The sequence below is a fragment of the Sapajus apella genome, unplaced genomic scaffold (assembly GCF_009761245.1).
Source record: "Sapajus apella isolate SASKATOON/1434 unplaced genomic scaffold, GSC_monkey_1.0 scaffold2, whole genome shotgun sequence".
Classification (NCBI taxonomy): domain Eukaryota; kingdom Metazoa; phylum Chordata; class Mammalia; order Primates; family Cebidae; genus Sapajus; species Sapajus apella.
The window spans coordinates 54,455,844-54,473,003 of NW_022436942.1; the positions used below are offsets into that span (position 1 = coordinate 54,455,844).

General features: G+C 41.5%; 1 protein-coding gene across 1 annotated transcript in view; it reads right to left on the bottom strand.

Moving 5' to 3' along the window:
- CCDC38 (coiled-coil domain containing 38) overlaps window positions 1-16,811 on the bottom strand; it is a 55,195-nt gene extending 38,384 nt beyond the window's left edge. Inside the window, exons 1-4 of the mRNA XM_032298505.1 lie at window positions 16,611-16,811; window positions 10,813-10,863; window positions 3,171-3,271; window positions 1,412-1,577 (exon numbers count right to left, since the gene is read on the bottom strand). Coding sequence (XP_032154396.1) covers window positions 1,412-1,577; window positions 3,171-3,271; window positions 10,813-10,849 — 304 coding nt within the window. The 5' untranslated portion in view covers window positions 10,850-10,863; window positions 16,611-16,811. The remainder of the gene's footprint in view (window positions 1-1,411; window positions 1,578-3,170; window positions 3,272-10,812; window positions 10,864-16,610) is intronic.
- Window positions 16,812-17,160: the final 349 nt, after the last annotated feature.

Below are 17,160 nucleotides of genomic sequence, written 5' to 3' on the forward strand. Positions count from 1 at the left end.
GCTGGGACTACAGGCACGTGCCACCATGCCTAGCTAATTTTTTTTGCATTTTTAGTAGAGATGGGGTTTCACCGTGTTAGCCACGATAGTCTCGATCTCCTGACCTCGTGATCTGCCCACCTCTGCCTCCCAAAGTGCTGGGATTACAGGCATGAGCCACCACTAAAATCTGTTTTAAATTTGTGACAGCCTCCCCCTCTTCCCACACCCTACACACACTAACTTTTTTTCCCCATGCCATTCATTTGTTCAAGAAACAAGGTCAATTTCTCTGTAGAATTTCCCATATCATGGATCTGATATATTGTACTGTCATGGTTTTATCTAACGTGGTCTTCGATCCTCACATTTACTTGATTAGATTCAGGTTCAATTTACTCAAACATTTTTAATAGAAGAAAAGAATTAAAGTAATATATAGCTTTCATTTGATCATGTCCAATGGGTTGGCTGAATTGAAAATAAACTTCAATCTCCAAAAAAATCCTGTGCTGTCAACTTACTAAATACTAGAGCCACAGTCACCATTCCAGCCTACTTTGACATGGTACTATCTGGCTGAGTTGATGGAATTTTATTCTTAAGTAGACTCGTTATAGTGAGTTTCCCATTTTGGCTACTCTAGCTATCAGGCAGATCTTTGAACCAAGAAGCCATGAATAGTAAAGCCCTGCCCAAAGCACTAGCCTTCCTAGACCTGAGAGCGCCTCCACCACTCACTGGGGATGTCAAGGCCAGTTTGAGAGATCTGAGGCCGTGGAATACTGCAATGGAGAGTCCTGCAGCCATCCCAGGTGTTGTGCTTTGAGAGCAAAGCCAGAATCAGGCTGCCAGCTGTGCAAAGATGGAAATGACACTTCTATTACGTAGGCTAACTGATCTGTCTCTGACACTTAGCTGTGCATGTGATTTCTTTGATGGGGACCTAGCAATTTGCTGCTACTGCATACACAAAAATAAAGTAACTTAACCTCCCAGAGTGTGGTTTCTCCCCTCCCCTCTACCCCCACTTTTCCTCCCTCCCTTTCTCTCCCTCCCTCCCTCCCTCCCTTCCTTCCTTCCTTTAAACTTTTTAATTTAAAAATGTGGAAAAGATTCATTTTGGGGAAGATTTCATGACCCCACCATCCTAGCATTAATCACTTTATTTTCATTAACTTCAAACTACTTTCTGTCTCATTTACAGGCGCTACTTGGTTTGACAAGTAGGATACGCACATGAATTTTTGATAATCAGATTGTCTTCTTTCACTGAGTAGTAATTATCATCTTATAGTATTGTAATGTGTTGCCTCCAAAGGTCACTAAAACCAGATTAGGTTTTTGCAACATCAGGTAAGGGTATTTAATTTTATTAGCTTCCTGATTCTGGAGTTCAAAATGATGTTCTTAAAGAGTAACTTAGACTCACCTTCTATTAATCTAGGAATCAGAATGGTATCTGACCCAAACTTTTCAAATGTCCCACCACTCCTTTCAGAGTAGAAAGCTACTTGGTTCAGGTATGAACGGCTCTTCATTCTGGATGAAAAAGTCGTTTTCTGGTAGAGTTTCCTGCTCTGGTTCATAAGTTTTTCCTGCCCGAGTGGAAAAGTTGAAAAGAATTTTTAATATACAAAAATATGTTATCTTAAAATTAGTGATCATATATAAAAATAACATTTGCAACAAAATCTTAGCATTAAACAAGCAACCCAAGCTTCTTCTCTTTGAAGAAATGTGTGTTTTAATTTCCTTCTTATATGAAGTGAGACCATTTAACTTTTATTAAATATGCACATCACAAACACAAGACTAGAAAATGTCCCCCCAGCTTCATTTTCACAATTCTGTCTTGCTCAAAATGCAGTTAAAATTTGGAAATTCTGGGCTGGGGGCGGTGGCTCACGCCTGTAATCCCAGCACTTTGGAAGTCCAAGGTGGGCAGATCACCTGAGGTCAAAATTTTGAGACCAGCCTGGCCAACACAGTAAAACCCCATCTCTACTAAAAATACAAGAATTAGCCAGGTGTGGTGGTGCACGCCTGTAGTCCCAGCTACTCAAGAGGCTGAGACACAAGAATTGCTTGAACCCGGAAGTCAGAGGTTGCAGTGAGCCAAGATTGCGCTGCTGCACTCTAGCCTGGGTGACAGAGCGAGACTCCATCTAAACAAACAAACAAACAACAACAACAAAAATTGGAAATTCCAAGGGTTGGTTCTGTGGAATTACAAACTTAAGAGGAAGGGGATAAATCACCCCAGTAGATATTTAAAAATTAGCCTTGTGATTTCATTCATCTTCTCTCAATTTAATTTTAAGTACATCCCACAAAACCATACAACACAGGCTGAAGAACCATCACACAGAGATGAACCTGTTGTTGAGCATTTTTAGATAATTGCCTTACCTTAATTAGGGTAGACAAAGTTCTGTAATCAACTTTTACCTCTGGGAAGAAAGAAAGTAAGTCTACTGAAATGTGAACCAGGTGATGTAGGTATGATGGCCACACGAGTAGTGAGATTAACTCTGGAAGGCGTGGTGGGAACCTGAGCCTCACCATTGATCTAGCTTCATACCACATAGTTTGAAAACAGCGCCCCCTCCTCCACTTTCATCCCTTCTCCCTTCCCCAGCACACACATATACATCGTCTTATCCATATCTGATTCTTGAAGACTCATCTCTTTTATCTCCTCACCACTAACACCCTTTTTTCCATCTTCTCACCAACAAAGATGAAGACCCCTTCCTCTAGATTTCCTTGGCATGCCTCTGTTACTGTATTTCCTCCACTCTGAGATGTCACTTATTGTAAGACGCACTATTATTTTATGTACAGCCAATGATGTATGACGTCTCATCTATGTAAGCTAGATACCAATTTCAGAAATGTGAAAATGTGTGTGTTGGAATCAATGAAGGACCGTGTAACATCCTTGTCCTACAGGACTTCAGTGGTGTATCTCTCTTCCTCCGTTAGGTGGCGATCTTCACAGTGTCTACCGTCAGCTGGATGGTTTTCTGTCATATGTGTTTACACTGTCTCCCCATCATGGTGTGGGGCACACACCACCTGGGTCAGTAGCTGACTCCATATCTTAACCCAGCAAAGTTCATAAGAGCTATGGATAAGTGGATATGATTCTAACATTAATCAGCATTGTGATTTTAATTAAACCTTACCCTTTTCTTTTCTGCCATTTCATTTTCTTTGAAAAGAAAGAGATCTCTGAAAAAGATCTTATAAGGCCTGTCCTCTTTGGTTGAGCCATCATTTACTTTATCTGTTAACAAAGAAAGAAACAATGAATGAATTCTGTCATCCTGCCTCTGTTGACCAGAACAGTAAGTAGGTCTCCTACCAGCCAGGGTGGAGTGAATGGGATGCAGGGGTCTCTGAGAAGGTAGTGTTAAAAGAAAAATTTTAGCCAAATTAAATTTAAAGGAGTTTAACTGAGTAATGAACGATTTGTGAATCGAGCAGCCCCCAGAATCACATCAGAGTCAGAGACACCAGGGATGCCTCATGGTTAGAACAAATTTATAGAAAAAAAGGGGGGTGGGGAATGAGGTACAGAAATTGTAGGTGATGTACAGAAACAGCTGGATTGGTTACAACTTGGCTTTTGCCTTATTTGAACACAGTTTGAGCACAGTTTGAACACTCAGCGGTGTATGAGTGGTTGAAGTATGGCTGCTGGGATGAGGCCAAGACTCAGCTATTGTTACAGTGCGTACTTCTAAGTTAGGGTTTCTATTTTGTCTAACTATTAAGTTAGGTTGCAGTTCATTCACAGGGACTCAAATATAGAAGTATGGAGTCCTTCCATACTTTAGTTTGCTTTAACAGTAGGATGCAGACAGCCTTGCCTCCACATCTCCTGGGTAGGAGCCACAGGTCCTCTGCCTGTTTCCCACAGCACTGACATAGCTCTTACTGCTTCATGAGGAATGAGCTGATAAAATAAGGAGGTCTTTAACAAAATAATAGGATAAAATTTTGAGACATTAACATGCACCTTCTCACTACTACACATATACCACCATTACCCTTACACCACAATTTCAACAGCAACAGATACAGCCCCTACCCTTAGGGAGAGTCTCTGTCCAGATTAGGGAGTCTTAAAAAAGAAAGTCAAAGATAATAAAAAGTGCTGGAGAGCATATGGAGAAATATGACCCAAATACACTCCTAGAAGGAATGTAAGTGGGGCAGTCACTTTGGAAAACAATGTGGCAGTTTCTTAAAAAGTTGAATATAGAATTGCCACATGGCCTAGAAATTCTACTGCTAGGATATATGCAAGAGAAATGAAAGCTTAGGTGCACACAAAAATTTGTACATGAATATTTAGAGCAGTATTATTTATCATAGCCAAAAAAATAAAGACAACCTAGATATCTGATATGATGTGGCTGTGTCCCCACCCAAATCTCATCTTGAATTGTAACTCCCATAATTCCCATGTGTCATGGGAGAGACCCAGTGGGAGGTAATTGAATCATGGTAGGGGGTTCCTTCTCGTGCTGTTCTTGTGATAGTGAGTAAGTCTCATGAGATCTGATGGTTTTATAAAGGGGAGTTCTCCTGCACATACTCTGTTGACTGCCATCATGTAAGACATGACTTTCCTCCTCCGTCACCTACCACCATGATTGTGAGGCCTCCCCAGCCATGTGGAACTGTGAATCCATTAAATCTCTTTCCTTTATAAATTACTCAGCCTGGGTATGTCTTTATTAGCAGCATGAGAATGGACTAATACAAAGACCATCAACTGATGTATGAAAAACAAACGAGTATACCCATACAAGAAACTCTTATTTTCCCAGAGAAAGGAATGAGGTATAACATATGATAAAACATGGATGAACCTTGGAAACATGTTAAGTAAAAGAAGCCAATAACAAAGGACCACACATTATATGATTCCATTTATATAAAATGTCCAGAATAGGCATATTCATGGAGATAAAAAGCAGATGAGTGGTTGTTTGGGGCTGGAGGGTGGACTGGGCCTAGGGATTGATGGCTGAGGGATGCTCATTTCTTTTTGAGTTAGTGAAAATGTTCTAAAATTGGCTGTAGTGATAGCTCCACATATATGTGCATACACTAAAAACTATGGACTTGTACACTTAATAAATGAAGGCTGGTCATTAAAAAAGGAAAAGGAAATTCAGTTTAATTTCTACACAGACTTCCTGTTTTTAATTATAATATTTGAAATGACAAAAAATCCTTCTTTCTCTCTCTTTATTTCTTACTTTCTAATTCTTGGGAGGTGGCAGGATGGAAATCTTGGCTTTCAAAACCAACAGTCAAGGTCGAGTATAGTTATCCATTTTCACACTGCTATAAAGAACTTCCCTGAGATTGGGCAGCTTATAAAGGAAAGAGGTTTAATCAACTCACAGTTCTGCATGGCTGGCGAGGCCTCAGGAAACTGACAATCACGGCAGAAGGCTAAGAGGAAGCAAGCACCTTCTTCACAAGGTGGCATGAGAGAGAAGCATGAAGGAGGAAGTTCCAAACACTTATAACACCATCAGTCTTGTGAGAACTCACTCACTATCACAAGAGCATGAGGGAAACTACCCCATGATCCAATCACCTGCCTCTCTCAACGCATGGGGATTACAGGTCCCTCCTTTGACATGTGGAGATTACAACTTGAGATGAGATTTGGGTGGGGACACAGAGCCAAACCATATGAACAAGAGTACTGGGAGCCTGGAGTTGACACCTTAAATCAGAGAAAAGCAGCAGATTCCCCAACCCATACCCTACATCCCTTGTCCACTTCAACCTCACAAAAATACTTCACATCCTCCCAGCAAGCAAAGGGCCTGTGAAGAAACTCAATGCTTCTCACCCCGAAATTACTAGAATCACTTTGGCTCCATCCACCTCCAGAGATTCTGACTTCATTGGTCAAGTCAACATCAGCATTGGAATATTTTAAGAGTCCCCAGGTGGCTGCAATGTACACCCAGGGCTAAGAGTTAGTGGACCAAAGTTTAAGGAATTAGTGGACTGGAGGAGCTTAACGTCTACCTGAAAAGCAGTCATTTGCCCAAGGATTCAGTGTAGAAAGTAGGAATGGTTGGGGTTATAGAAACTCCAGATAGATTTTTTTGTAAGTCATGGGTTAGAGAGAAAGAAAATTGCAGAGTGGAAGTCTTAGATTCAACACAGAGTACTCTGATCATCTCCCATTCACCCTGATGTTGATGGAGGGTTCCCCCATCCTAAATAGTATGAGATGGCTGAACATGTGATACCCGATACTGGACAGATGGGACTGTCACATATACTCATAGCCTGGGGGAGGAGGATGCTGCCTGCAGTGCAGTGCCACATGGGAACTGCATTCAGGAGCAGAGTAAATCACCAGTCATGGGAGGCAAGCTTTGTAGTAACAAAAGGATGAGGTGTTCCCTGGTCCCCACAGGAGGATGTGATTGACTTGTTTGAATAATTTTAAGGCTGGCAGTGCAGTGAAACCCATTAGGATGAAGATCAGGTGGAACGCAGCTGGTCCAGTTGATAGAGGAACTAGCCAGGCAGGGAGACTTTCCTACTAGGTGGAGGTCATATTTGGCAAGAGCAGGAGGATTTATCGTTAGACCTTTGGGGCTCTGTGAGGCTGAACTATGTCAAGGCAGCACATAAAATTTTAGGCCTTGAAAACATGAAGTAAACACAGCTAAAGGTGGGTCCAGGTATCTGGACTTTGAGACAGCACAAGTGTGGACGAGCAAAGCCAACAGGCTGGAGAGCAGAAGGGAGCAGCAGAGATCGAGGACCCAAAAGGACCTGGGGCCAGGTACCTGTGATGGTTAATTGTATGTGCCAACTTGACTGAGCCATGGGTGCCCAGATTAAACATTATTTCTGGGTGTGTCTGTGAGAGTATTTCCAGGTGAGAGTAGCATTTGAATTGGTAGGTGCAGTGAAGTAGACTGCCGTCATCCATACGGGTGCATCTCATTCAATCTCTTGAGGGTCTGAGTAGAAAAGTCTGAGGGATTAGAAAGTCACCCCTTCTTTTCTGCCTCACTGCTTGAACTGGGACACCTCATCTCATCTTCTCCTATGCTCAGACTGGAACTCACACCATCAGTTCCCCTGCTTCTCAGGCTTTCTGACTCAGACTGAATTACAACACCAGGTCTCCTGGGTCTCCAGCTTGTAGATGGCAAATCACGGGACTTCTCAGCCTCCATAATTATATGAGCCAGTTACTCATAGTAAATCTCCTTCCTATTGGTTATGTTTTTCTTCAGAGCTCTGCTTAATACAGTGGTGTTTCCAGAGTCCATGGATCCATTCCTTACATACCATCACTCGCAGGTCAGGGCTGGACCCCAGACATCCCAATATGGAGCCACTGTTGTCCTCCAGAGGGTGAGTTATTGGTGGGCTGGACACTTCTTCCCCAACCAGCCTTCTCTTCTCCCCAAAGAAACCCTACAAACTTAGACTCTGCCCTATCCCAGGTGTCTTAAAATCTTGAATGCCTGGGTTAAAATCTCTGCTGACCAAGTTTAAGTGTCCTGGAATTGACAAGATGGTATTTTTGTCCCTCCAAGTTCAAAGCTGAGTTTATGTCAGTTATAGAGAAACAGAAGAAAACTAAATTTCTGAACACCAAGTATAGTAGTTTCCTCTCGCTGCCATAATAAGATAACACAAAATTCGTAGCTTAAAACAACAGAAATGTATTCTCTCCATTCTGGAGGTCAGATATCTGAAATCAAGGTGTTGGCAGAGCCAGGTTCTCTTGGTGAAGCATCTAGGGGAGAATCCTTCAACACTTGTAGCTTCTGATGGCTCTAAACATTCACTGGCTGAATAACTCCTACCTCTGCCTCCAACACTACAAGGCCTTCTCCTTTTCTTTCTTTTATAAGGACATTTATCATTGAATTTAGGGCCCACCCTAAATTCAGGATGATGTCATCTTGAGATCCATATCTTAATTACATTTGCAAAGATCCTTTCCCAAATATGACCACATTCCCAGAGTCCAGAGGTTAGAATAGGAAGGCCAACCATTTGTGGAGGGCCACCATTCAAACTGCGACACCAAATTTCCTATGTTATAAACTCACCGCATGAACTAGCCCCTAGGCAGCCCTTCTCTGTGTATTTCTTTCCTAGTCACATAGGACTGGGGCTGCTGTAGAAGATGACAACAAACAGGGTGGCTTAGAACAACAGAAATGCAGTCTCTCACAGTTCTGGAGGCCAGAAGTTCAAAATCAAGGTGTTAACAGCGTTGGTTCCTTCTGGAGGCTCTGAGGGGCAATGTATTCTGTGACTTTCACCTAGCTTTTGGTAGTGAAATTCCTGGCATTCCTTGGGTTGTAGAACCATCACTCCAATCTCTTCCTCCATTCCTCACACCACCTTCCCCTCTGTGTGTCTGTATCTCAAATTTCCCTTTCTGTTCTCTTACAAGGACACGAGTAATTGGATTAACACCTGTCCTAAATCCAAGAAGATCTCATCTTGAGATCCTTAGCTTAATTACTTAGACCCCCCTTTCCAAACAAGGTCACATTTTCAGGCTCTTGGTGGAAATATCTTTTGGGGTCTGCATTCAACCCCTTACAGCACCCCATACCCACAATGTACCTCAAATTCCACCAAACAGTCTCATTCCACTAACTCTTGAGCAAACTGGAACTAGGCTCAACCTCTCTCCAATACTCCATTTTAGCAATAAGGGGTCTGCTTAGTTCTACAAATCAAATTCTAGTAGCTCCATCCCGGCTGTTTTAAACTCTCTCCCTTTTGTTACTATTATATTCTTCTCTAAGTGGCCTTGCAAATCCGTGCCATTACTAATTAACAACCCCGGGAGAAGCCTTTCTCTTCACTGCCTCACTGTGTTAGTTTCCTACTGCTTCTGTAACAAATTACCACAAACCTAGTGGTTTAAAAAAATGCAAACGTATTTGCTTACACTTCTGGAGGCTAGAAGTCTTCAATGAGTCCTTTGAGCATAAAATCAAGAAGTTGAAAGGGCTGCGTTCCTTCTGGAGGCTCCTGGTGAGAACCAGTTTCCTTTCTTTTTCCAGCTGTTAGAGGCTGCCTGCGGGCCTTGGTCTGTGGTCTCTTCCTCCATCTTCAAAGTGCATCACTTTAGCCTCTGCTTCCATTGTCACATCACCTCTGTCTTTGATACTCCTCTTACAAGGACTCTTGGATTATATTAGGCCCATCGGCTAATCCAGGATAACCTTCCCATATCAAGGTAATTAACTTAATCACATCTGCAAAGCCCCTTTTGCCATGTAAGGTAATGCATTCCCAGGTTCCAGGGATTAGAATGTGGACATATTTGGGGGGCATTATTCTGTCTACCACATTCACACAGTCTTACTCCTTTCTTAGCCTTGCCTCTTACTGATACTCTATTTGTCTGGTCCTAATTCTTCTATTTATTCATTAATTCACTCATCCACTCATTCATTCATTCAACAAATACCTAAGAAGCCCCAACTATGTGCCAGGTACTGTTTTAGGCACTGATGGTACACTGGTGAACAAAACAAAGGTGGCTGCTCTTGAGGATCGTATACTGAGGTGAACATCCAACACATTCTTCCACAGGAATAGAACCCTGAATGAACACAGAGTAGAGACTACGTTTCTCAGCCACCCTCGGAGGCAGGTATAACCATGTGGCTATGTTTTGGCCAAGGGGATGTCAGCGGAAGTGGTGACTGCAACTTCAGAGCATGTTCCCCCTTCCCCTTTTCTCCTGGCTGCCAGGAATATGGATGTGATCACTGGTGCAGAAGCCCCCCTCTTGGACCAAGAACATAGCCCAGCAGCAAGCCAGAAAGAGTTGGCCCCTAATGTGAACCTCCATATGGAAAGCTTGTATCCAGACTTTGTTTACCTGAGAGAGAACAAACTTCTATCATGTTTAAGCCACAGTTGTTTTATATTTTCTGTCACTTGCAGCCAAACTTTTACATTGTAAATACAAATAGTGCCAAATATTCCTTTAAAGAGAATGCCTATGGATTGCCGGAATGCCTGTTACCTATAACAAACTCTTAAGTATTACCCAGTTGTGAAATCTTTGTCAAATTTATAAGTGAAATTGTTATTCCTTGTATACTAATAAATCCTAATTCCTTGTATGCTTCTAAATAAGCAGAAGGTCAGGCGTAGTGGCTCATGCCTGTAATCCCAGCACTTTGGGAGGCCAAAGCAGGTGGATCACCTGAGGTCAGGAGTTTGAGACCACCCTGGACAACATGGTGAAACCCTGTCTCTAGTAAAAATACAAAATTAGCCAGGTGTGGCCGTTAATGGCTGTGATCCCAGCTACTCGGGAGGCTGAGGCAGGAGAATTGCTTGTTGCAGTGAGCCGAGATCATGCCATTGCACTCCAGCTGGGGCAACAAGAGCAAAACTCTGCCTCAAAAAAATAAATAAGTAAAAATAAAAACTAAGCAGAAGGATAAGATGAGAAAGGGTAGTAAAGGAAAGAAGAGGGTAGATTTTCATAAAGTTTAGTTATGTATGTCTTTGACTATGACAAATAATTGAGTTAATTGTTTTATGTCATGAGAGACTGGAGCAATCTAGCTAAATATGATAATTTAATGCACCCTCTGATTTGAAGGTTTTTTCTGAATTAAAAAGTAGAACAGTATCTTCTCTGCAGGTAGTTTATAAGCTCTTTATGTCTTATGTTTATTGTGGAACATTCTCCTTGTCTTACCATCGTAATCTGCTATGGAGCCTAGCACTATTAGGTACAAAGCAAGGGTATATTGATTAATCTATTTTTACCTCCAGAATTCAGCGTTGGCAATATATTTGAGGACATTTTGTCGCCTGGCCCTGTTGAAAAAGAATAAAATACATTTTTTAAAAATTCTATGAACATTACATAGAAGGGCTAAATTAAGTAACTCCTTAACAGTGCTTACGGCTTTTAAAAGCAGTGCACACACATACTCTTTGACCCAGCAATTTCAATTCTAGTATCTTATGTCAAGAAAAGAATCACACAAGCAGCCAAAAGAGCATGTGCACTCACGTTTGTCCATTGTCATTTCATAAATACGGAGTTGACCAAACAACTATGGTATATGCATAAAATGAATTACCAGTTGGTCCCTTAACATGATGCTGTAGTCACTATTTACCTCTGTCCATGATATAGGTTTAAAAAAAATTCAAAAGAGTACGGATAGTGTGGATTAAAAAAATGCATGGAAAAATCTGAGAGGTGTTTGAAATGCCGTTCATCAAACATGATTATCTGTGATTTGGTGTAATCTCTCATTTTTACCAGGTTTGGGATTAGGGTTAGGTGATTGAGGCACTCAACCTTAGCTGCAAAACTTAAGGATTGCTAAAATAAACAAACAATAACAAACAAACAAACAAAAGACCCTTCAGTTATCTCAATAAATTAAATGTTAATGCAATATATATATTTAAAATTATAAATAAATGCAGGAAAGTCTATAATGAACAAAATATCGAAATTGCAAATATAGACAGTATCCAACCCTGTACTTATGTGACCGTGAGAGCCAGTGCCTTACTCTGCTCACCCAAATCCTGGCCCAGAGAACTTGTCTATTTAAAATTCTGGTTTTTTGTTTATCATGATTTTTTTGCTTTAATTTACATTTTTTACCTAATGAATTAAAATATTGCTTATTTTGATTACTGAGTTTTTGCTTTCCCCTTTAAATTTTGTGCCTGAAGCTAAAGCTTCACTGGCTTTACCCTAATCCTTGTTCTGATTTCTATATTTTGGGTATCATTCAAATTTCTCAATGAGTTGGTATAACTGTTACAATAAAAAAAACAAAAGATATATTCATTTTGGGGATCAGAGATACCCAGTTGTTTATATTAAGACATGTGCCCACAACAGAAACAATGGACAACACACCCTATTTTGGGCTTCCCATTTAAATCTGTGCCTTGGGAATCTCAAAGAGCCATATTTAAGAGCGAAATATCCTGGTAGCAGAGCAACAGGTGATTAAGAACGTAGACTTTGGACAAGCCTGATTTTTGAATCTTGGTTTGGTATTTACTTAGGTGTAAGCAAGTTCATGTATCATTCAAAGAACATCTATTGAGTACCTACTATGTGTCAGGCACTGTTCTACGGGTGGAGGACAGGGCAATTTTTAAAAAGGCAAAAAAAGAAGAACAAAAACCATTGTCTTCATGGAGCCTACATCTTAATTACTCAGCATCTCTGAGCCTCTGCTTCCTGTTTCATAAAGTGACACACCTCTTAAGCTTCCTGGAGGATTCAGTGGGCAATGGGTTTAACCAAGTAGGGTGCCTGGCTTACAGACCAGCTCAGTAAGTGGGAACTATAATGTGCTAATATTTGCTAATAAGCATCCAATTTTACTTCCAGTGGTTATAAAGACAAAGATTTTTAAAAATTGTGTTAAAGCTTATAAAAGAGAAACAAATGAATAAAAACCTATGGCATTGATATTATACCTTTTCAAATGACTGTACATTTTTTTACAGGCATTACATTCATTCTCATGGGTAGAAAAGAAGTGTCGGTGAAAGATTTGGTGACAACCTGTGGTTGATAAGTATTTGGAATTTGAATGGCTAATATGAAAGGTTTATAGATTTTCTTAATTTTACACTCTGTACTCATCTCTACTCTTAAGATTCTGCTCACCTCTTTCTTGTCACATTTTCACTCCTTCGGTCAGTCTATCTAAATTCACTCTCCTCCCCACTCTCATTCCCTTTATCTTTAAAGTCTTTCTGCAATGAGCATCTTTATCCATGGGTTCAAGCACTTTTTCACTCACAGAAAAGCTGAAAGTTCTGTTCCTCTAAGCCAATTGCTAAGAGCAGATATCTGCTCTCATTCCATCTGTTACGTAGTTCATGTAACACGTAAATACAATCAGCAGTCTCTAGACGTTGTTATACTTCTATACTTCCATATGCATGAATTCTCCTATTGATGAATGAAAGGTTGGTGAAAAACAACAGGGAGGGAGAGGAACAGAACCAGTTATTCTTAGAAAGGGATTATAAAATCCCCTTTCCAATCAGAAAAAATGTTAAAGTCAGTGGACGTCTTTGTGGTGCAAAATAAAAACAGCATGATGGCTAAACAAAGGCTCTGTACCAAAAGAGAGGGAAAATGTCATTGGATTGCATAGCAAATGTCTGAAAATTCACATCTTAAATCCATGTTCAAATTCAACTTCCAATTGATGAAAAAGATCAACAGCTCAGAAATATCAGGAATGTAAAACGGTGGTGTGTAACTGCCAGTCATCCTTTTCAGAGGTGACATGAACTAAACGATTAAGAGCATAGACTCTATGTCCCTTAATCCTCACACTTCAATTTCCCCGTCTTTCAAGAGGAATGATGCAAAGAGTGCCTACCTTGTGGGATTATTAGGTGAGTTACCATGTCCAGCCTTTGGATGGCATCAGTTGCATAGTTAAGTGCTATAGGAGTGTAAGCACATGGAGAGGTGCATTCTAAGGGAGGAATGTGCCTGATGTGTTTCAGGAACAGTAAGGAGACCGGTGGGCCTTAAGCACAGTGAACAAAGGGGAGAGTGCCAGATGAGGCCAGAGTGACAAGTCCAAGATCGCTAGGGCCCTGTAGGTCATTTTCTCAGTGAAATGGAACCATTCAATGAATCACTCTGATGCTGAGCTGGGAAGAGACTGCAGAAAGGGAAAAGGGTCACAGAGGGAGATCTATTAGGAGACTACAGCCACTGGGAGGCAAGAGATAACGGGGTCCCTGGGATAGCAGCGGAAGTGGTGAGAGGTGTTCCAATTCCAGATATATTTTGACAGTAGAGCCTACAGGATTGGCTGATCATTTGGATGTGGAGTATGAGATAAAGAACTGAGGCAAGAAAGGATGGAGTTGCCATAAATGGAGACAGACAAGGCAGTGGAGGAAGGGGCAGCTGGGAAGATCAGAGGCTCATTTTGGGACGTGCAAAATGTGAGGTATGTTTTAGATATCCAAAGAGGCATGGGTGTAATGTATACTGTTCTTTCAAGCAAACACCATGCTGGTTGATTTAATTAATCATTGTATTCCTCTAACACCTGTACAATTACATGTGCTTTCTGAGTCAGGTCCCTTGACAAGTGTCATTGCAAGGGTAGTAGGAATGGCACTGTGGAAAGACCTCTGGCCTTTGGGGGCAGGCAGCTTTAACTCCTTCCTCTGACTCTCATCCACTCTTTCTCTTGGGTCTAGAGAATTAGGCTTACTGTACCACAGAATCTTCTATCAAGTATGAATAATAACACCTTCCTTACAGGTTTGCTGGAATTTTCAAACACAGATAATATATGCAAAGTGCCTGCTCATAGTAGGTTGTGAAGAAGTGATCACTTATACTTTCTTCAAAGTAGATATTGTCCAGATCCCCCTCTTTCTGGCCCACTCTGTCTTGTGAATAACTGCCGCCATTTGAAATGGAAGCGTAACTGACAATTACTTTTTGTAAGAAACTCCCAGTCAAAGTTCTTGAAACCCGGTCATTGGAGAGCAGTCTACCAACAATATCAGTGCAAATGTTAGGGACCTGAATCAGCTTCGTGTAGATTCTTAACATTCCAAGCTCCAGGGGAAGTGAGGAAAGGAGAGTGGAGTTTTATAAGGCCCAGTGCTAAGGTTCTAAACCAACTCTAAGTAAAATGAATAACACTGTCTGCCAGATATTATTTGAAGTTGTTTGTTTTTTGCAACAACACCCTCTAAAATCCAATGAAAACGGATTTCCAGATGATCTCAATTATTCGAAGTCGTTTGTTTGTTTTTTGCAACAACACCCTCTAAAACCCAATGAAAGCAGATTTCCAGATGATCTCAATATGAGATTAAAAGCAGTGTTTATCTTTGCATCCGTATGAGGATTCAGACGGTTCTCCCAGACCCAATACACTCCCACTTTTTTTTCCCACCTCCTCTCCACCTACCTTGGACAAATACTAGGAAAAGGGGCTGTGAACTGTGTCCTTGCATGGTGTGGAGAGATCAGAGCTAGCAACTTTTTGTTTACCTAAAAGCCAGGAGCCACTGGGTCCTTGGCCTGCTCACACGCACACTGCCTCTTTTGACTGGGTCAGAGCATAGCACAATGATGAGGAAATTACTTTCAGCTTGACCTTTAAGGCACTGCTGGCGTCAGGCTATTTAGTAGGGACTTTTCTGTTGACGTTTCCGACTGCCCCTTTTGCGAAGTGAAAAAAAAAACAGCAAAAAACTGGAGGCTTCTCAATGTGTCTGTCTGGACTGTGAATCAGGTGCACAGTTCACCCACAAACATAAATATCTATGAAAAAGAAACATAATTTCTTTTAGACTCACCCAGAACCTGCAAGCTTTAAGTACATGGTCTGTTAAGTCAGGAGAGGAACTATGCTATTGGCTGAAATCTAATCCTTAACTGGTCAGAAAGACAAATAGCAGCATTAAAATAAACTAATAATAATAATACCTATTACCTGTTTCAAGCTTGACACTAAGTGATTTATGTTTTATTTTATTTAAAATACAAACAAGCCCACAAAGTAGAAACAACTATCCCTACGAAAAGGATGAGAAAACTGAGGCTTTGAGAAATTACCGTAAATAAATTTCCCAAACAGCTCATAGGAAACAGAAGTGAGACTAAGACAAGTTTATTGAACCTTTTCTATTTTTCTATAATTTTAATACATCCTTTATACCTATAATTGCATAGTTCTGCAAATATGCCTAAAATTGCAAAATGTAACTGATTAATCTTTAGCAGAAATTTTATAATATAAAATTTTAATATTTCTCTGTGTGTTAGTGACTTTGTGTTTCTATTCCCCACTATTGCTACTTCTCTTTTCAAAGACATAGAAATATATATGTGTATAAACTTTTTAAAAGCTATGCACACACACACAAACACACATACACACACACACATACAACCTGTTTGTGGTTGTGTATGTGAGCTGTGAATAATCTTCTGATGTCCCCCCACACTTAGGGTCTCTTTCACTCACGTTGTCTATTTCTTTTCTTTTTTTTTTTCTTTCCTCTCTCTTTCCTAATGGTCTCTCTTTTATAGACCGTAATATGAAGCTAAATTATATTCTTATTTATCGTGGTCATCTAAAGGAGTTTTTGCTTTCTGTTCTATGTTTTTTTAAAGACACTAAATTAACTTTTATATTTTGTGGTTTTGCAGGCTCAGTCTGCTTTTATAGTATATTATTTGTGTCCATATCTATCATTTTTATTGTAAAGTCTTTGCTGGGCAGGGAAAGTGCCTTTCCTGTCTTTGTATGTTCCACAAGGCTTAAAACAGAGCTTGTAAAAAACATGTATAAGCGAAATCACGTAATTAAGGAATCAAAACAAAAGCGTGTGCCGGGCAGTGTTTCCATAGCAACTGATGGGCAGGAAGCGACGTGGCTAAGAATCGCAGACCATCTTTCCATAAGCTTGAGTCTGTCTCCAATTTTGGTCGCAAGTTGCTGTGGACCCCACCAGACACAGCTGAGTCGGGGAGGGAGCACTCGGAGGGGCAGGGGCGGACAGTGAGCTGAAACCTGTTTTACCTCAATGAGTTTGGATCCGTTTCGGGAACGCGATGTGGGGAAAGTGCGCGGAGGTGCCAATCGATCCTCCGGTCTCTGCTCTACCGTTCCCCAGCCCGGTTCCCCATCATCTCAGGGGCCGTCTGGTAGCGGATCCCGGAACGGAGCTGGCCAACGGATAAGTGCTCGGCACCCGCTACCCGCGCGGACCCGAGAGCAACTCCCCCACCGCATCCCCTCCTGCCTACCCCCAGGTTCCCTCGGCCCGAGGCCCTCCGCGTCCCGGGCTCCCGCCTCAGCCCTCTGGGCAGAGGTTTCCCCTACTCTGTCCTCTCCCGGGGCTCTACCTCCAAGCTCCAGTCCCTGCCCCTACTCTGCCCTCTCCAGGACCGCTACCTCCAGGCTCCCGCCCAACCCCCTGGGCAGAGGCTTTCCCCCATTGCGCCTCCTTCGGGGCTCTACCCCAGGTTCTCGCCTTTCACTCACGAACACTCCGGGCGCCCTCACCCACCCCGCTTGACCCGCTTTCACATAACCAAGTGATCAACACAGCCCACTTTGAACTCTCGGG